Consider the following 20,605-nt stretch of genomic DNA (forward strand, 5'->3'; position numbering starts at 1 on the left):
ACAGGATCAGGACAGGGCTGTCTGGCCATCCCAGGTGAGGGCACAGGGTCAGGACAGGGCTGTCTGGCCATCCCAGGTGAGGGCACAGGATCATGACAGGGCTGTCTGGCCATCCCCAGGTCATGGCAGGTCAGGGCTGGGCTGTCCAGCCACCCCAAAGCTCTCCCCGCCCTCCCCACATCCCATCACAAAATTCCCAACACAGAAGAAAAGCTTCTCAGTTTATAAATTTTATTAGCTGGAGAGTGTACACAGTACTTACAATTGCATCTATTAAAGACCAAAATACACTTGAAAAAATGCATCATATAAAAAAAATTAAAAACTTTGAACTATGTACAAACGTTGCCTGACATTACGTTAAGCTCGGGACCCTCCCACGCCCCTTCACAAACAAAAGTTTATTTTCCCCCTCTTTTTAACATGCAGGGCCTTAAAGCCATTTAGCATCACTTGAGGACCTTTTTTTTTTTTCAAATCCTGATCTTTACACTCCTATAAATCTGGGTTTTGATGGGTTTGATGCTTCACTGCTCTGGGTCAATCAAACACATTTCTCCCCAAACCTCTTCTTTCATCCTCACCCATTCTTTAACTGACTCCTAAAGTGAAGGTTTTGCTCAAGTGTAGCCAATCTACAAAGAATTTTAATTTAATTACTAGGGAGGTTTGAACTGGACACGTCTCCAATTCTCACAGATTTGCCTGGAAAAGAAAGCAGATATTTTTGGTACCGTGGTGTTGACTGCTGGCTCCAACCTCACCAAATAAAAACAACTTTCAGCAGTGATACACAGAACACAAAACAAATTAAAAAATGATAGGAGCACTTGGGCTTTCACATCACTATTGAAAATATTAACAATAAGACTTCCTAGAACACAAATCCGTATTTCTTCACACACAACCTACAACAGCAGATCAGAGAACCTAGATATGAAGGGATATTGGGAAAAAGTTTACAAGTTCTTTAAGAAAAGTAAATGACTTATTTAAAAAATGAAACAAAATCTATGTCAGAGCAATAATCTTGCTTCCTGAACTTCCAGCTCTCAAAAAGGTGTTTCAGGACAGATTTACCACCAATTGAAGAGCAAAAAATATCACTGAGAGGGTCTTACTCCAGCACACAAATATTCCACCAACAAAATGTACAGATGCTCCAAAAAAAAAAATATTTACAGTAATGCTGCAAATTCAACAAAAATCCCTTAAGGAGAGCTGCACGTTCCTGGAATGGGGAGACCCCAGGAAATGCTGTGTGAGTTTCAGGTGCCAGCTGAGCAAAACCAGTGCTGGAACTGGACAAGGATTTAAGGCAGAAGCAACCAGAGGCCCTGAGGATGGCATCGATGTTAAAAATGCCCTTGGAATTATTGGAAATAAATCCTAATTAAGAGTTGTGAGCAGAGTGTCAGATTACTCATCTAACTTGGGACAAAAACTGAAAGAAAGATTTATTTGCCTGCCAGGAGCCAGGCCAGCTCCTCCTGCAGCTGTCCCTGAGTGTCCTCCCCAGCTCCAGCTGTGGGAGGGACAGGAACCAGGATTCACACCAAGGAGCTGAGCTGCTTTTAGAGATCCAGCTGCCAACTCCAAACCCCTCTGCAGCTCCTCCTTGTCCTTCCACTGCCTGCACAGGGCATCCCTACACCTGAACAGGCTCCCTCTTCCTCCAGCGTTGCCTGCTCACAACAAGGATCCAACATTTCTGCTCCCTCCTCTCCCTCTCAGGTTTAGTAATTTCCTTTCATCCAAATGAAATAGAATTTTCCAGGCTCTGTTTTTTTTGTTTCCTCCCAGTCTTCTACAACTCGATTTGTCCTCCTCTTTGTATTTAGCCATAAGCTTCCTGTAAATGGGAAAAGATGGGAGGGAGGAAACACAATTTCCAAGCTGCATTTCCTTGTCACTTGAAATCAGCATTCACTGGATTGAACCCAGTCTCACCCATCCTTGGCAGCATTTCCTCAAAAACTCCTCACTCTTCAGCTTCGCCTGGCCAGGTTCACATTCACCCAGCAACATTCCCAACCCCAAACCTCACTGCTGTGATCCAGTTTGAGCTACGGGACACAAAATCTGGAAATTCTGGGACTCCAGCAGGCAGCTGATCCCCAGAGCAGCTGTGTAACTCATCAGAGGGGATGCCAGGGGACAGCAGTGCAATGGTGAGAAATCACCTGTTAAATGCTTTTAACTACTGCTCCCATCACCAAAAATTCAAATTATAATGGAGCAGGCTTAGAATCGAAATTCAAACTCTGCTCTGTGGAGATGCTCAGCCTAAAGCCAGCTGTAGGTCATGGGAAAATCCTGTTTTTAATAATGTAAGTATTGCTCCTTTGCTAAGTGCCACTTCTGTTTTGTTTTTAAGAGCTTAATTTATGAAAAGCATGAAAGGTTCATCTGCTGAGTCCTTCAGGTACCTCAGGCTGAGCTGCCCCAGCTGCTGCTGTCCTGAATCATCCCTCACTCTGGAACTGTAGAAGTGATTTAGGCATCAGGAACTCCATCCCAACCACGGCCAAGTGCCACCGCTGTGACACTGGGGGTTCCACGTCTCTTGGAGGAACCATGGCCTTCACTGGCAGGTGAGAAAGAAGATTTAAAAAAAAAAAAACTCCTTTGGAAGAGAGTCACTGAAAAGTTTCAATCCTTTCTAGACTCACATCCAGTTTTCTTCCAAAGCAGCAAGTACTGGCAATGAACATCCAAACCCACCCCGAGACTGATTGACTGACCCGATCCCCCCACATCTCCCTCTCCCACCCCACTTGCAACAGAGACACAACACATCAAGCCCTGCAGGAATCTTGACTATTTCTAGCATTGATTGGATGGCTGAGCCTTTCCCAGAGAAGAGCTTCTTTACACATTTACAACAAGGTGGAATTGAAAAGAATCCCCTTCAGTTTCTGCCAGGGTCGGAAGTGCAACAGCAGGGCCCAGCTCAGGGAAAACCAAGTCCAAAGGGGTGAGGAGTGGATGGAATAACAAATCTCTGCTGGGCAAACCCAGCCCTGTGGTGCAGCCAGTGCTGGCTGGAGGAGCTGGAATCTGGCCCTGGACAGGGCTGAGCTGCACCAGCCACGGGGACTGAGGTGGGAAAATGAAGGAAAACCAAAGGGACGAGTGCTCGGACTCTTAATTCCCTGTGCTGGATCAGGAGAGGGCACCAAGAAGTCTGAAAGGTTCTGTTGGTAGAGTTGAAACCTCAAGCACGTCCTCAACACGTGGTGCTTGCTCTGTGGAAAAGGACAGGCTGTGACATGGAGATTGTCCCACTCCAGGATTCACTGGGCACTCTGGGCAGGCAGGACAGGCTGGCAGGAGGGATGGGAATTCCCTTCAGGTGTTTTTCCCTGGAAGCAGGGGTTAGGAGACCCTGATCATCTGTGTCATTGCTTCTTCGTTGCTTTGAGTTGGATCCTGCAGACACAAAAGGGGGGAAATTGCACATTTTTCCATGAAGCAGAGAGAAGCACACACAACCACCAGGAGGAGACACTCCTGCACTTCCCTTGATCTCCAAAACTGTCCTGCTTCTGCTGGGTTTTACAGGCCAGGGACACAAAAATCCTAATACCTCCCAGGAATTTGTTCTTTCTGGTATTTAGGAATGATTTTAGTTCAAAATAAGAAACACTCCTTAAAGGCATCGGACTGTTCTAAAGCACTGAGCAACCACACAACCTGTTCATTCTACTCCATTATGTCCCTTCCTTTCAAAAATGCCTGGCACCTTTTATGCAAATCCAGATGCAGCTAAGAATCAGATATTCCCATTTTTTAATTTTCCATCAGATGTAAAGATAAGGAGTCCCTACCTTTAATTCATGTCCTGAAAGAACACCCCAGTACCCAACCAGAAAGGCTGCTTTACAAACACAGAACGTTTGTGTGCATTTATCCCAAGAACTACAAAGTGAACACACTTCTACCCACATTATTGTAATTTAATTCCTCAGGACAAACATCCCTTGCTCTCCACAAGCAGTGACGGGAGGTTTTATTCCAAATAAAATAATATAAATAATCTTGGAATAAATCTAAAGGCAGGGAGGGCCAAGGGGCAGGAGATGAAAAATTCAGAGGCAGCGAGGGACAAGGGTCAGCAGCCAGGCCCAAAAACCCAAACAAAGCAGCACAGACACCTCTGATGTGTGTCCTGAAAGGGGATTTGCCCCAAACCCCGCTCACCTGCATGTGAGGGCTGTCCTTTTCCTTGGGGGAGAAGAAGCGGCCCCCCTCTCCCCGCTTCCTGGCCATGGCGTGCCGGTGCCGCGACTCGTGCAGGTATTTCTGCAGTGAGGGAAGGGCAGGTGAGGGAGCAGCCACTCTTCCCAGGCACTGCTTTCCCAGAGGAGACTCCCAGTCACTGCCTCCCCAGGGGAAATTCCCATTCACTTCTTTCCCAGAGGAGATTCCCAGTCCCCATCCATCCTTTGCCCTACATATTCCCAGTCACTGCCTTCCCAGAGGAAAATTCCCAGTCCCCATCCATCCCTTGCACTACAGATTCCCAGTCACTGCCTCCCCAGGGGAATTCCCAGTCCCCATCCATCCCCTGCCCCACAGATTCCCAGTCACTGCTTTGCCAGAGGAAATTCCCAGTCACTGCCTCCCCAGGGGAAATTCCCAGTTCCCATCCATCCTTTGCCCTACATATTCCCAGTCACTGCTTTGCCAGAGGACATTCCCAGTCCCCATCCATCCTTTGCCCCACAGATTCCCAGTCACTGCCTTCCCAGGGGAAATTCCCAGTCACTGCCTCCCCAGGGGAAATTCCCAGTCCCCATCCATCCCCTGCCCCATAGATTCACAGTCACTGCCTCCCCAGGGGAGATTCCCAGTCCCCATCCATCCTTTGCCCTACATATTCCCAGTCACTGCCTTCCCAGGGGAAATTCCCAGTCCCCATCCATCCCCTGCCCCACAGATTACCAGTCACTGCCTTCCCAGGGGAAATTCCCAGTCCCTGCCTCCCCAGAGGAGATTCCCAGTCCCCATCCACCCCCTGCCCCACAGACACTGTGCTGACAGTCAGTGCACGTTCACACACAGCTCCAGACACTCCCAAAACCACCCAAAATAAGCCGAATTATCCTCAAGGGACTTAAAAAATTCACTCTGACGCAGCTCATCAACAACAACAAAACCACTGTAAAACTGAGCAACACCAAGATTCTAACCCTCATTTTCCAGCCCAGCTGGGATTCTGTGCCTTGGTCACAGAACAACCCCGTGTTAGATGTGAGTTTTATTCTCACCCTTCTCTCTTTGGGGATTTTTCCCTCTGCTTCCAGCTTGGCCCGTGCCTGCCTCCTCTTCAGGATGCGGTGGTACTGCTTGGCATTGACGTAGAGGGGCTCCTCTTCCAGCATCTCTGCTCCAGGCAAAGGGATCCTCTGGATGGCTGGCACTGAGCCAGCCCCGGGCACCATCTGCACACACAGGGGGGGTTTAGTCCTTGCAGCTCAGCACACAAGTGAACACAAAAATGGCATGAAAAACCCCAGTATTGAAAAAGAAAGTGGGGTTTGCTCAGGTAATGCAGCTGCTTACATGAAAAGGAGCAATGAAGCTGTTCTGAAAATGCAAAACCAATCTAAACAAATCAATTCCTCATCAGTCCTGCTGGGTTTTCCTGAGAAAACAACATTTCAATACAATTCCTTGACTGTGTTGCTGCTTCTTGGACAATTAAACAAACAGGACACGGCTGGTGCTTCTCTTTCTTTTGGGTTATCTCTTATTTCAATAATTTCATTTCAGAGCACCTCTGAGCCAACACTGCAGAGCTGCTGACATCTAGTGGGGACCAGCAACGTTCAAGAGACTCAAAATTCAAACAAACAGGAACTGGCAGGAAAAACCTCTGTAAATGATGGAAACAAATCCTAAGGGATCCTCAAGAAAACCAGACTTGACTCAATTTATTTAAACCTTTGCTCATCAGCTCACAGCTCAGTTTGGATTTCAGTTTCTACATTTCTGAGCTGCTGTGGGAGAAAGTCCAGAGCAAAGATCACAGCAGGATCCAGGGAAGGTGAAAATTTGAATTGTTTAAACTTTAAACGAATGGAACTTAGAGAGAGGACTGACTGTGGTATCTCAATCTCAGACAAGAGTTTATCAGAGAACCAGGGAACCACAGGATGGTTTGGGGTGGAAGGGATCTTAAGGATCACCCAATTCCAACCTTCTGCCATGGGCAGGGACACCTTCCACTATCCTAGGTGCTCCAGCCTGGGATGGAGAAGCCACAGCTTCTCTGAGGTGCCTGTGCCAGGGCCTCCCCACCCTCCAGGGAGAAATTCCATCCCAATATCCCACCAAACCCTGCCCTCCTTCAACTCAAAGCCACTGCCACTATCCTATCCCTACCCTTGTGAAAACCCTGCTAGATTTGGGTACAAACACCTCAAAGCTCAGCCTCCAGAGGCAGCAGGGGGAATTTCACACCTACCATGACCATGCCCCCTGAATTGACCACGTTCCCAGCCACTGGCAGTGTCACTGTGACCGTCCCCTGGCCACTGCTGGTGGTGTTGGTGTTGGCTCCTGTTTGGACAATCTGGGCTCCAGCCAGGCTGGCTGCAGGAATGGTGATCATGCCTGTAACAGGGACTGTAACTTTAAGGAAGCAGAACACAAAAGGAAAGGGGGAAAAAAAAAAAGAAAAAAAGAGAGAGAGAAAGAAAAAAGAAACAAAAACACGCACACAAAAAGAAGGGAACAGCATTAGTCCCACTTCTGTCTTTTACTCATTCATCCTTCCAAAACATGCAGAGAGTCAGGAAAGTGCTGAAGTGAGGGATTAAATTCCATCTGATTTCCTGGCTTTTGCATTTGTAACCTCATTGTGAGTAACCACGTACTCTTGAGGTGGAAAAGCAAAATTCAGGGGTTTTATTCTACCAGCCCTTGCCAGAGACAAGGAGATTTTCCTGTTTCTGGGGAAAGAACCCTGGAGTGAATTCCTGCAGAGCACACAAACACCTCAATAAATAAAAAGCCTCTCAAAGAGGTGCCCTGGCTCCTCCCAGCCCTCCTACCTTGCTGCAGGATGGTGCCATCAGCATTCACGGGCTGGTACACGATGGTCTGGCCCTCAGCAGCCTGGGCAACCTGCTGGCCTTGCACTGCAATCTGCTGCTGGGTCTGAACAAAACAAAGAGCACAAAAACGTTACAAATTGCCTCTTTTTTTTCCCCCCCAGTGTTTACAATTCCTGAATGAACACATGGTGCTTGAGGTGTTCCAGGTGTCTATTTCTGCTGCCTCATTAGCAGCAGTAAGAAACAGGCTGGAGCACAGAGCAAATGCCAGGAGATCAAACACCTGAAGCACATGTAAGATGCATTTTCCAACAGTTCAATAATGAAAAAACCCCAAATTCTAGGTTGCCTGTCTCGCTATGAAGATGTGAAAGGAAGAACTGTTCCGCTCCAAAATTTAATTTTGGCCCTAACCAAAAGCATCAGCAGAAACCCCAGGTGTGACTGGACTACTGCACACGATGGCCCAAGTATGGAATTAGCAATGCTTCATGTTTTCAAAATTCAACAGAGAGACAAAAAACAACCACGAACCAATAAAATACAGAAACACGATGGAGAAAAACATGCAATCTGATTTTTCTGCCCCGCAGTCATGTATGAAACACTACAAAAACATGACACTTATTCTCAAGTTCTCCTCAATATTAATAATTCTTTTTTTTTTTTTTTTTACTTAACCACATCTTAAGTCATTTGTCAAGTTTCTCTTCCTGTTCCTCTGCAGAAAAGCCTTTCATGCTGGTGCAGTTACCTGTGTCTGGCCAGCAGTAACTGCAGTCTGGGGCTGCTGTATAATGATCTGCTGGGTCTGGCCCTGCTGCCCCTGTACCTGCACAGCCTGCCCACCTTGAATCTGAATCTGACCTGGCTGGACCAACTGAATCTGTGGAAGAAAGAGTCAGAAAGGAACATTAACTATGCCTCTGATTTCTCCCTCCTCAGCCTCAGCATGACCAAGTCATCTCTGAGGGTGATTTACTGTTGCACAGAAAAAGGAAGCAGGGAATCTTCTCTTTTTCCACTTGAGAATGAGGAGTTTTAATGGATTGCTCCCTGTGACACAGGCACACGGGGCAGAGGGACCAGCGTGCTGTGTCACCGTGCTCCAGCAGCTCTGCACTGCTTACACAATAAATCACTCAGGAGAAATCAATTATTCACATCCACTGGGAACAAATAGTCGGGTGGAAGAGGAGGACTGAGATTTAAGACATCTGGGGGGTGTTAATCATCCAGCACTCAGAAGTACTTCTGGGATTTATAAAGTCGTCCTCAGCTTTGCAGAGTCTTTCCACCACTGTGGAACATTCTTGAAGAGCTGGAATATGGTTTGAAGTTTGTGTTTAAAAACACAGTTATGGATTTTCCTCCACCAACCAGACTGAGAAGAACCTCATACAAATTACAGTGGTTTGCAACAAAGGAAATGTTAAATAAACCTCTCAAAACACCAAGACATCGTTTGCCTTCCTGGACTGTGCTGGGTTCCTAAATCAGGACTTTCATTATGCCATGGTTACAGTTCTTCCCTTTGCTTTTCAGGAACACTTCAATCACCTCCTTAAATTTACCAACTGTCTTTTAAACAGGTAATTACTTCCAAAAAAAATCCATTTTCTGTACCTCCTTCACTATTGCCTTCTGTGCAACAGGGATTTAAATCCCCCTTCAGCCATCACACATTAGAGGGGCTCAAGCTCAAGTTACTTGCAAGAAGCTTTCTTAAATAATTTTTTTTAAAAAATCCTCTTTCTGAGCCATAAATTGAACAGGCACCAGATCCCCAACTACATCGCAAGGGCCAGATAAAATATCCCAACAAACAAAATTCCTGCTCTGTGGGAAGGTATCCCACATCCCTATTCCCACAGGAAGGTATCCCTGCCTACGGCACGGGGGTGCAACTGGATGAGCTTTAAGGTTTCATCCAACCTAAATCATTCCACGAAAAACCCCAAACCAACCCCAGCTGTGTTTTAGCACCGATCTCAAAGCTTTCCACCGGGCCATAAACCAGAAAAGCTCAGCTCGTGAAGGTCTTGCAGTCATCCCCACCACACCAGAGCCACCGAGCACCACCTCAGCCTCAGCGGTGGCGGTGGCAGCAGCCCAGAGCGCGCCCAGGCCGTGCAGTGCCCCCGGGGTGTCTCACCTGCTGCAGCCCCTGCGTGCCTGACACGGGCACCTGCATGATGGTCTGGCCCTGGCCCCCGGGCACGGCCTGCACCATGATGGGCTGGCCCGTGGAGGTGATGAGCTGCCCCCCGCTCACCTGCACCATCAGCGGCTGCCCCTGCACCTGCAACAACAAAGCAACAATGAAAACCCCGCCAGAGCGGCCCCAGAGCTCCCCTGTGTGCGTGGGGAGAGGAGCTGGGGAACAGGCACTGAGCTGCCTCAGAGCAGCGCTGGGTTCCAGCACGAGCTGGGGATTTAGTGAGTTATCTGCTTCTCTCGCAGTCTAGCTGTTACAAAGCACGAAAACCACGTTTTTCAGCCACAAGAACTACCTTCATGCACAGCCCAAGAGCAAAGTGGGATAAAAAACTTCATTATTCGCCTGGCAATTACTGATTTTTAATAGAGGTTCCTATTGAGGGAACTCTGTCCTGACAGGGAGGTTTCAGCTCTCTCCAGTTTCATGCCTACAACGTTCCCATTTCCAAACTGACACGGAGCATGGGATGTGCTGAGAGAAACTCTGCACGGTTATCGAGGGAAATTGCAACTGGAGCAACACAAAATGGAGTTCAGGGAGGAAAAGTCAAAGTGGATGAGCAGCAGCCACTTCTGGGCCCAAAAAAAGCTTAGATTGGATATATAAATAAATATAAATATAAATATAAATATAAATATAAATATAAATATAAATATAAATATAAATATAAATATAAATATAAATATAAATATAAATATAAATATAAATATAAAGTGTGAGGGTGGGCAGGCCCTGGCACAGGCTGCTCAGAGAAGCTGTGGCTGCCCCTGGATCCCTGGAAGTGTCCAAGGACAGGCTGGACAGGGCTTGGAGCACACTGGGATAGGGGAAGGTGGTGGGGCTAGAACTGGATGAGCTTTTTTCCCATCCAAACCAGTCTGGGATTGTGAGGTAACTTTGGCCTGAGAATCTCTGGACTCTTGGACCTGGTATCTCTCTGGTCACTGGGAAAAAGGCCCATGAAAAGAAAAACAAGGGGAAAACCTCGCTCTTTGAACCCCCTCACCTGCCAGGTCCCCAAATTCCCCAAACACATCTTGAAAAATACTCTACTCCTCAGCCTAAATGCAAAATCAGTCTCATGAACTCAGGGATCACAAAATCTGATTTGTTCAGGAACGAGAACATCACAAGGTGGTAAAGCCACCGAGTTCCTGGGTTTCACACCCCAGGGGGTGAGGAGCCAAATCCTGCCCTGGGAATTGGAGTTTCCAGGTCCCCACTCTGTCCCTCAGCCTGTCCACGTCCCATCCAAAGCCCTCAGCCCCTGGGCTGGGTCACACAGGGAGGAGCATGCTCAGGTCAGCACAGAGAAGCACAGGCAGCAGCACGATATCCAAGAAGCAGAAAGGAAAACAAGACATTCCAGGATTTTGTTAATGAATTACAGCAAGGCAAAATAGAAAAAAAAAAATAAATGGTGGAGAGAACATAACAACAACCAGAGGCCCCAGTGAACCCAGCAATCCGAGTCAGGCAGCATCTGAGAGTGAACTCTGAACATAAAAAATGCTGTGTTAATTCTGCAGCTGGCAGGGCCATCCCAGCCCCTCGGAACCACCCTGCTCTGAGAATTTACAAACCAAACAGACCCAGAATACTGAGTGCAAGACTGCCACGGCTGCCCAGGCTCTGTCAACTGCTCTACAAAGGGCTCCTGGAGAGCCTGGGTGAGTTAAGGAAGTGGAGGCTGCAAGACAGGAAATACTTCACACTGAAACCAAGTTCTTTCCAAACTATTCACCTGGCAATTACTGATTTTTAATTGAGGTTCCTATTGAGGGAACTCTGTTCTGACAGGGAGGTTTCCAAACTGGGATCTATTGCTGTTTGGATCCACGTGGCTCCTGGGCTTCCCTGCGCTGTTCACAGGTAAATAAGAAATTGGATCTCTCGGGGCCACAGAGGCCAGTGTTGTCCCCAGGTGCCCTTGCAGTGACAGCTGAGAAGGTTCCACTGTCCAAGCTCAGGCTCTGGCACCAGCTCTGTGTGTCTCAGCAGAGCCCTCCTCAGGGAGGAGCTCAGAACCCTCATTTCCTTGGAATTACAGGAAACCTTTGGGGTTTATCCCATCTGCTCCTTCCTCGTTTTGGTGTTTCTAACTTTAAAGTCACGCCGAACCACAATTCCCTTCCAGAATTCCTGGCGTGCACCAATGGGAACAGCTCCAACGCCATGGCAAACCCTAGAGGCAGCAGCCAGCAGAGATTCCTGCTCCACAGTCCCCTGCCCCTCCTGGAAACCCCGGGAAAACACAGCATTAGATATGTGCTGCTGGGGAGGGTCATGCAGTGCTCAGAAACACTCAGAATCAGAGAGGTCACCACTACCTGGAGGGTCTGGACTTGCTGGCCTGAGGCCGATGCCACCTGGGCCTCAGTCTGCAGCTGGACAGCTGTGACACCTCCCTGCTGCTGGGAACAGGAACAGGGAGAGCTTGAAACACGGAAATGCACAACACACTGCTGGCACAGGGGGTGGGGATCACACACACTGCTCCAGAACACGAGGAGTGGGAGTTTTAGCAAACCTAAGGATGGAGCTCCCTGGAACTGCACCGCCAGGCTTCAATATTCCAACTCACAGGGAACAGCATGGGTCATTTTGTAGGATTTCATGCTCAGTTTCAGGGGTTTAGTTTTGAAGTTTCAGACTTCAATATTCCAACTCACAGGGAACAGGGCAGGGCAGGTGAGTTTGCAGGATTTCAAGCTCAGTTTCAGGATTTTAGTTATGAAGTTTAAGGCTTCAATATTCCAACTCACAGGGAACAGCATGGGTCATTTTGCAGGATTTCAGGTTAAATTTCAGCATTTTAGTTATGAAGTTTCAGGCTTCAATATTCCAACTCACAGGGAACAGGGCAGGTGAGTTTGCAGGATTTCAAGCTCAGTTTCAGGGTTTCAGTCTGCTCACTGCCCAGGTTCTGGCACTATGAAGGTTCCAGATTTTGGGCACTCTGGTTTGTCCCAACAAAGCCCTTCCTGCAGCACAGTCTGAGCTCATCTCTGCCCTCCCTGTGTTGGTGGCTGCCCACCCTGAGGGACAGTCTGGAGAGGCTGCAGGAGCAGTCAGAGCTAAAAGCCTTTTCTATCTTTAGCCTCTTTGCTAAGAGTCCCAAAATACTCCCAGTAACTGTGTTAGCATGGGGAGATGAAGGACAGCTCCCTCCCAAGAGCTGCAACAGCCTGGTAAAACAACTTATTTTAGCAAAATGTTTCACATCAGACACAGGCTTTAAGAAGCTGTACTGAAAATGAAAGGCAAGAGTTGGTTTTATCTCCTTTTCATCTAGAAAATGTCAATAAACCAACTACATCTTTGGTTATCTGCTGCAAGCAGGTATTTCTGATAATCCTTAATATATAAAATGTTTTAATCTCAAGTGCAATCTCGTTCTGGCTGGAAAAGTCAACTCCAGCTCAACCCAGTGGAAGGATTTGGTCCCTCCTGAGGCCAAAGCAAAGCAGATCTCCCTGAAAACATCATCCAGTGGCTCAGCCCTTGGCATGGCAAACCACCAAACCTCCTCAAACTAGAGCTGGAGATGCAACAAAAATTCAGCAGCAGCTGAAAACACATCCTCGAATCTGGAAATGGAAAGCTGAACAGCCAAAAGCAGTAAGCCCTCTAAACTCAGCCCTGGCATTTTGCACACTGAAACGTGAACTTCTTTGTGGGATGATGAGTTCATCCAAAGCTACTTGGCTGGCTGAATTCCTGTTCTGTGTGTTTGCTTTGCTCCACCCGTTGTTCTGAAACAAAGAATCTCCACAAATGTTCATTTGGTAAAGCTGGAGGAAACCTCTGTGGGCTTGAACAAAATCTTTGTTCAATCTTTGCAACTTTGGGGGAATTTTTCTTGTGGACAACTGATTGTTTCTGTTAATATTCTGTTTCCTCCATTTTCAGAGATGTGTTAATACAGTTTTATATTTTACTTTCCCCATTTCACTACCATTTTGCAAACTCCCTGCTACGCTGCCATTTGGTAACGTGTACACCTGCATTTTCATTTTAATTTTATATAAATTGTTATATTTATATAAAATCTTATCAATTTAATTTCATTTAAAAATACAGTAAGTGCATTCTAAAGACCACGTTTACTCTGACTTCCAGGCAGGTGCCATCAGTGCCCAGGTGACAGAAGTCAGGTGAACAGGGACCCAGGAGGATTGTGCTGCTGAAACAAAGTTCTTTCCAAACTGGGATCTATTGCTGTTTGGATCCCCGTGGCTCCTGGGCTTCCCTGTGTGGTTCACAGGTAAATAAGAAATTGGATCTCTCAGGGCCACAGAGGCCAATGCTGTCCCCTTCCAGTCACAGCTGAGAAGGTTCCACTGTCCAAGCTCAGGCTCTGGCATCTCCTCAGGGAGGAGCTCAGAACCCTCATTTCCTTGGAATTACAGGAAATCTTCGGGGTTTATCCCAACTGCTCCTTCCTCACACTGTGCCCCTCTGAGGGGTGCAAAGGGCTCCCCCATTCCCCCATTCCATACCTGCTGCTGGATCTGCCCTGCCTGCACCACGATCTGCTCCGTGGAGCTGCTGCTGTTGGCTGTGTACTGCTCCATGGTGCCTCAGCCCTGCCAGGAAAACAAAAATCAGGTGATCTGCTGTCCCCAGGCCCGGCAATCCCCGTGTCCCCAGGCCTGGCAATCCCCGCTGTGCCCCAGCAGCTGCCAAGCCAAGCAAACCAGGAGCTGCCCCAGGGCAGGGCTGCTCCACCTCAGGAATAAACACAGCAGGCACTTCAGGCACATCCAAGCTGAGCGGGCAACAAAACCACCTCAATTCTGGCCCCAGATTTCATGGACTCCTCCAGTTCTGTGAGGCTGCACAGCCTGGGCTCCGCCGGGTGCCCACACAGGGAAATGCAAAACCTTCGGGTGTGAAACTGAACTGCACCTCAGGAATTCAGCAGAATCTCCTCGTTTTTCTTCCCTCTCCTCCTACTCTCATGGCATGGTTTGGGTGGGAAGGGACCTTAAGAATCACCCAGTGCCACCCCCTGCCATGGGCAGGGACACCTTCCACCATCCCAGGGTGCTCCAAGCTGGCCTTGGACACTTGCAGGGATCCAGGGGCAGCCACAGCTCCTAACCCTCACCCTCACCCAGGGCCTCATCATCCTCATAGGGAGGAATTTCCTCTCTAAAGGAGTATTTCTACACTCAAATACAGCCTCCATGCATTTTGGGAAGCAGATTTCCCAGCACCTCCATCCTCCTGCTGCCCCTCGTTCCTCGGCCCTTTCCCGACACACATCAACACCACTGTGCTGAAATAAAAACATTCCTTTTCCCTGCCACTGCTTCTCTGCTCCCTGCCCCAACAGCAGCAGAATTCCTGCTTTAGTGAGGGGTTTGATTTATGCCACGACTGAACAAGTTCCTGCTACGCTGCTGAAGGAAAACATGGCCTGGAACTTTAATTTTCCAAGTCTAAAGCAACAAAACCTCTGGCTCCCTCCATTTTTCAAGGAATGCTGACAGGATTAAGTCACAGACTCCCTGTACCCGTTGCTGTGGTTACTGCTGCTGTTTGAGTCCCATCCTTTGCCCATTTCCTGAGACTTTTTCACAGCCAGAATAAAACAAGATAAATATTCTTTCTGGAAATGCTGCTGTCAGGTTCCCATTTCAATTTCACACTGGATGCTTCATTTCTGCCTTAAATTAAATTTTTTAATTAAAACATTAACAGCTCTGTAATCCCAACACTCTGCAGCAGCGATCTGAAGTTCTGGACGAGGTTCTGCATCCTCACCATCCAAGGGATTATCTCATCCCCTTCGTCAAACACGGAGCAGCCAAATTAAATATTAATGATCAGGGATCAATCAATGGCAGAGGATGGCAGCTCCTCCCCCAGTGAGCTCATGGGCAGCTCCTCCTCACCGGGAACGCTCTGGGATCCAGAGAGTGTTCCAGTCCCAGCAGCAGATATTTAGACACTATATACATATATAATAAAATATAAATATACTGAGTTGTATGGACTCATTAGGAGCATCAAACTCCTAGCCCTGCACAGGATAGCTCCAAAAATAAATAGAAATATTAACACATATCCATATATAATACATATATGTATAAATATACGTATTATGTAATATATACATATTACAGTATATAATATATATTATATATAAAAATATATAATAAATATGTAATATTATAATTTGTTTTGATACAAATATAGCTGCACCAGGAGCCGTTTCCTCACCAACCAACCCACACCAAGAGCAAAGCAGTGCCACAACCAGCCCGAGAGCTCCGGAGCATCACCGGAACCGTGCGGCAGAGCCCCCGAACGGGCAGAGCCCGCTGCGTTCCGCGGGATGCCACCGCTGCCGGGACACCGCGGAGCCGCACGCCCACACCGGGAGCGGGACTGAACACGGGGGCGGCCTGAGCACGACATGCGGAGCCCGGGCTGAGCTCCCGACTCCCGCCGCCAGCCGGGGATGAGCCGGGGCTGCCGTGTCACTGCGGGAAGCCCCGGCCCGGGGGTCTCCCGGTGTGCTCGATCCCCTGGCCGCCCCAAACACCGGCCCCGCCGCCGGAGCACCGCGTGCCCGGACACATCTGTGCAGCCGCACCGCGCACACCGGGCCGGGGCAGCCGGGCCCGGAGCTCCCGGGGAGGGCGGGGCGCCGCGGCTGCGGGCCGCGCCGGGGGAAGAGGCCGGGCCCCGCTGCGGCGCCGGGCCGCACGCCCCCCGCCCAGCCGCGGAGCACCCGACCCCGCTGCTCGCGGCCCCGCGGCCCCAGCGCGGCCGAAGCGAGCCCGGCGCGGCCCGGCCCCGGTTCCCCCCTCAGCCCCTGAGTGGCCGCGGCCCCGCCAATCCCGGCGCGCGGGGGCTCCATATTGGCCGCTCGCGCTCACCGTGCCGCGCTGCCCGGTCCGCGCCCCGCGCTGATTGGCTCCGCCGCGGGGCCCCGAAGCCCAATCAGCGCCCGCACTCGCCCGCCGCGCAAAATGGCGCCCAACCGCGGACAAAGGGGGCGAGGGGCGGGGCCGCGCCCGGCCGCGGCCGCCCAACCGCGCGCCTCGCCCTGCCCGGCGCCGCCGCGCCTGCGCGGGGGCCGTGGCGCGCTCGCGCGCGCGCGCGCGGGGCGGGTCCCGCCTAGCCCCAGGCTCCGCCCCCTGCCCGGAATGTTCTGGGCCGGTACCATGGAGAGGCTCCGCCCACGCGCGCGCGGAGCGGCGCGGCCGCCATGTCGTGTGAGGCGGGGCCGCCATGTCGTGTGAGGCAGTAACCGCCCTGCTGTGTAAGGCGATAGCGCCACGTTCTGTGCGGCCGTACCGCCGTGGTGTGTGAGGCGATACCGCCGTGGTGTTTGCGGCCGTACCGCCGTGTTGTGTGAGGCAGTACTGCCGTGTGGGCTGAGGACGATCCGCCATTCCGCCGCGAGGCGGCGCCGCTGAGGCTCAGGCAGGCGGCGGCGCCACTGTCCCCCTGAGGCGGAGCCGCCGTGCCGGCTGAGGCGGTGCGCTGTGGCCGTGAGGCGGGGCCGCCCTTGCGGCTCGGCCGGAGCGATGTGGGCGGCGCTGGGCAGGCTCGGCGTGGCGCAGACCGTGGGCCTGGCCCGGTTGATCGCTGTGCGCCCCGCGGGTGCGGCGGCCGAGTGGTCCTGAGGGGTGGGAGGGGAAGGAGGAGGAGGAGGAGGGTGATAATGGTGATGAGGAGGAGGGCGGCAGCCTGGGGGTGCTCACTGTGCGGTGACCCAGGGCTGGGGCCTCCTCCCGGGCTGTAGGCGCAGCGGGAGCGGGTCAGGGGCACCGGCATCTTCAGGGGTGTCGTGGTTGTCCCGCTGTCACAGATCAGTTAGGCTCAGCCTCGCCCACTCTAACACACTCTTACTGCCTAGCTCGAGGTTCCTAATAATTGTTTTTCTCTCATCTTTCCAGCCGCAGGAGCCTTCTCCATACCCCACGTTACCATGGCCACCCACTTCTCCAAGGATCAGGAGGAGAGAGTGCGTAGGAAATGGGTTACATGGGATATTATTGTCTGTGCAAAGAGGCTTTCCCCTCATTACAGCCCTGACAGCACGGCACTGGCTGCATCCTGCAGCTTTTGAGAGCAGAGTGGCTCCAGTGCTGAAATTGTGAGCTTTTTGTGTGTAATGTCAGTGGGGCAGATGCTGTGCAGCAGCACAGAGCTCACCTGCCTGCCTCAACACCTCGAGCCTGGTGCTGCTGGAGGGGTTTCACTAATCCAGCTGTGCTCCCTGTCACATAATTACCCTTTTAAGCTTTGATTTTGTGAGATTACCTGCTGAGCTGGCACATGATGCTTAGAAATGATCTTGTTGAGAAGGTGTAGTGGGTTTGTAATTCTGTGTACGGGCTGTGTAATTCTCTGTAGTGGGTTTGCAATTCTCTGTAGTGGGTTTGTAATTCTCTATATTGGGTTTGTTATTCTCTGAGTTGGGGTTGTAGTGCTGTGAATTTGGTTTGTAGTTCTGTCTGTGGACTTCGTAATTCCACACGTGGGGTTTGTAATTCCCTCCCTTGGGTTTTAGCCCGTGCCAGCTCAAACACTTACGCCCTGCACAGCAAACCCAAACCCTGCCCCTCTTGCTGCCCACTCCCTGGACACCAGAGCGAGCGCTGTGTGCCCGGGTGTGCTCTCTGAGGAGGCGTTGTTGCCCTGCCCTGCAGATCAGGTGTGTGAAGGGGGACCTGTTCTCGTGCCCGAGCACGGATGCCCTGGCTCACTGCATCAGCGAGGATTGCCGCATGGGCGCCGGCATCGCCGTGCTCTTCAAGAAGAAGTTTGGAGGTGTCCAGGAGCTCCTGGATCAAAGTGAGTGGTGCCTGGAGGAGCTCCTGATCGGAGCTGCTTGGGGTTATGGAGTGTGGCTGTTGTAAAAACACCTTGGTTTTTGTGCTTTAGAGAAGAAGACGGGGGAGGTGGCGGTTCTGCAGAGGGACGAGCGATACATTTACTACCTGGTAAGGGCTGGGGTGGCACTGGGACACCTCCCTGGAGCTAAACTGTGTCACATAGCAGGCTTTAATAGCTGGGGGGGTTTTGGTCGTGTTCATGGAATCACAGAATGGTTTGGGTGGGAAGGGATCTTAAAGCTCATCCTGAGCAGGGACACCTTCCCCTATCCCAGGCCTTGGACACCTCCAGGGATGAGACAACCTCAACTGCTCTGGGCAGCCTGTTCCAGGGCTTCACCACCCTCACAGGGAACAATTCCTTCCCAATATCCCATCTCACCCAGCCCTCTGGCAATGTGAAGGCATTCCTGTTGTCCTGTCACTCCAGGCCCTTGCAAATAAATAGTTTCTGTCTTGTTGGCTCCCTTCAGGCACTGGAAGGGAGGTTCTGGAATGTTCCTCTTAATAAGAGATGTGTCCTCAAACGTTGCTGGTGAGGAGCAGCCAAGCTGTTGTGTGCTTTACATGGACAGAAGTGGCTGCTAAATTAATGTTTTAAGCTGTGAAATGTTCTTTGCTCAGGTCTTTCCACAGAGGCAGGTCTGGGTGGGCAGTTTTGGATAGCAGGGAGTGTGTGTTTTGTACCGAAGTTTGCAGGGCTCATGCCCAAGGCACAGCTGAGCTTTTCTATTTCTCTGTAGATTACAAAGCAGAAGGTTTCTCACAAGCCCACGTATGAGAGCATGCAGAAGAGTTTGGAAGCCATGAAAGCTCACTGCCTGAACAACGGAGTCACCGACATCTCCATGCCCAGGTGAGGGGCTCAGGGGCTGGGTGCCAATGCTTGGGTGTTTAATTTCTAGAAGGATGTCTGAGGGATGTGCTGTGAAATAAGAATTCAGGCATCCACCCCATCCAGCTCCTCTGTTCAACTGGGCAAATCTAATTCACATTTCCCTGTGCATTTGGTTCCTTGTTGTCCCCAAGTTCTGTGGGTTTATGGGGAGCTGTGGCAGGGCCACCTCCAACTGCAGCTGCTCCCAGGGCTGCTTGGGCACAGCACAAGGCCCCACAGTTCTTTTGGTGCTTTATGTTCCAGGATTGGCTGTGGACTTGACGGCCTGCAGTGGGAAAAGGTGTCGGCCATCCTTGAGGAGGTGTTTGAGAACACTGACATCAAGATCACCGTTTACAGCCTGTGAGCAGCACAAAGACCCCCACTTCCCCCAGTTTTGGGAGCAGAACCTGTGATCTGATAACGGGGGACCTGTGTGTGGAGCATGTTCTGCATTCGGGTGTCACCCGTGTGTCAGTGACAGGGGCTTCCAGCAGCAACCAGCACCAGAGAAGTTCATTTGGGCTGTTAATTCGCAGGAGGCAGCGGCGCTGTGAAAACCCTGGGGGAGCTCCCAGTGTGTCCCTGCAGCCACCAGGTGTCACTGGGGCTCCACGCAGCCAAACGGAGCCGCTGCCTCGGGGGCACTCGGGGTTTGTGTCCGGCTTGGTGCTGCCCCAGGCAGCGCTGGCACCTCTGCTTTGTTCTCCCTGCCTGGCACTGGGGTCACTCACCTGTTGCCACACGTGGAACGGTTTCTTTTCTCCCTTCCGGCCACAAATCGGGTTTGCTGGGATCGTGCTCACTCAGGATCATGCTGTGATGTGAAATAAAGCGCCCTGCTGTTGGATTGGGGCCTGTGGCTCTTCTGGGGACAGGCTGGGATTGCAGGGAATGCTGGAGGGAAGGAGATACACCTGGTGGGTTTGTTTTATTCAGCAGCTCTATAATTTATAGTCTGCAGAGCTCTGTTTGGTCAGGATCCAGCCAGGCTGATGTGCTCTAAAAACTCACAGGATGGGGTTTGAGGTGGGGTTTTCACATTTCTTTCTTTGTTGCATTTGTAGTCCAGGTGTTACACAAAGGTTGGTGTTTGTCACCCAAAACAAAAGCAAATCAGTACCACCCCTGCTCCTGAGGTCCATGGGAAACTCCTGATCTGGAAGAGTTTGTTCCAAAACTGAGGGACTGCCACTGACTTTTCCTTTGTGTTTGGTTTTTAAACCCTCCCACAATAACAAACCTTTTGGATTTCTGTCATTCTGAATGCCCAGAAAAGTGCCAGGCGTGTTGAAGAAATAAAAAAATGGGACATAAGAGTTGGGGATTTTGGAGCATGGCAGGGTTCCTGATTGGATTCCTTGGGAAGGGACTGGCTTACTCGATTCTGTGAGGCTTTTTGCTGCTGCAAATCCTGCTTGTCTTTATCCTTACTCTCCTTATTCCTTGCCCATATTTTGTAAACCTGTTTGCTGGGGAATTGCTGTAGCTGGGAAAAACAACAAAGAGGAATTTGGAGCAATGAGCTGATCCAGAACAGGCATTGAGGCTGCTCATGGATTCAGTCTTTCCCCTTTATTTG

General features: G+C 50.4%; 2 protein-coding genes across 13 annotated transcripts; one reads left to right on the forward strand and one right to left on the reverse strand.

Annotated features, from left to right (window-relative positions):
* Window positions 1–214: 214 nt before the first annotated feature.
* NFYA (nuclear transcription factor Y subunit alpha) lies at window positions 215–16,378 on the reverse strand. 12 transcript variants are annotated; one of them, XM_038162376.1, is made up of 10 exons: window positions 16,179–16,378; window positions 13,788–13,874; window positions 11,613–11,699; window positions 9,220–9,366; window positions 7,819–7,950; window positions 7,062–7,167; window positions 6,473–6,621; window positions 5,274–5,447; window positions 4,204–4,305; window positions 215–3,432 (listed from the first exon to the last, which is right to left on the reverse strand). In XM_038162376.1, exons 2-10 carry the CDS (start codon window positions 13,860–13,862, stop codon window positions 3,379–3,381), a joined length of 1,026 nt encoding a protein of 341 aa, XP_038018304.1. In that variant the 5' UTR covers window positions 13,863–13,874; window positions 16,179–16,378; the 3' UTR covers window positions 215–3,378. The 12 variants fall into 12 exon arrangements, with proteins under 12 accessions (XP_038018304.1, XP_038018303.1, XP_038018301.1 ...); XM_038162375.1 differs by having other exon boundaries at window positions 6,473–6,639; window positions 11,616–11,696; window positions 16,179–16,376; XM_038162373.1 differs by having other exon boundaries at window positions 6,473–6,639; window positions 11,613–11,696; window positions 16,179–16,376.
* A 374-nt stretch (window positions 16,379–16,752) lies between these two features.
* On the forward strand, window positions 16,753–19,873 carry OARD1 (O-acyl-ADP-ribose deacylase 1). Its single transcript, XM_038162383.1, has 6 exons — window positions 16,753–16,908; window positions 17,205–17,272; window positions 17,961–18,105; window positions 18,196–18,254; window positions 18,890–19,002; window positions 19,288–19,873. Exons 1-6 carry the CDS (start codon window positions 16,833–16,835, stop codon window positions 19,388–19,390), a joined length of 564 nt encoding a protein of 187 aa, XP_038018311.1. The 5' UTR covers window positions 16,753–16,832; the 3' UTR covers window positions 19,391–19,873.
* The last annotated feature ends 732 nt before the right edge of the window (window positions 19,874–20,605 follow it).

The sequence above is a fragment of the Motacilla alba genome, chromosome 26 (assembly GCF_015832195.1).
Source record: "Motacilla alba alba isolate MOTALB_02 chromosome 26, Motacilla_alba_V1.0_pri, whole genome shotgun sequence".
NCBI classification, from domain to species: Eukaryota; Metazoa; Chordata; class Aves; order Passeriformes; family Motacillidae; genus Motacilla; species Motacilla alba.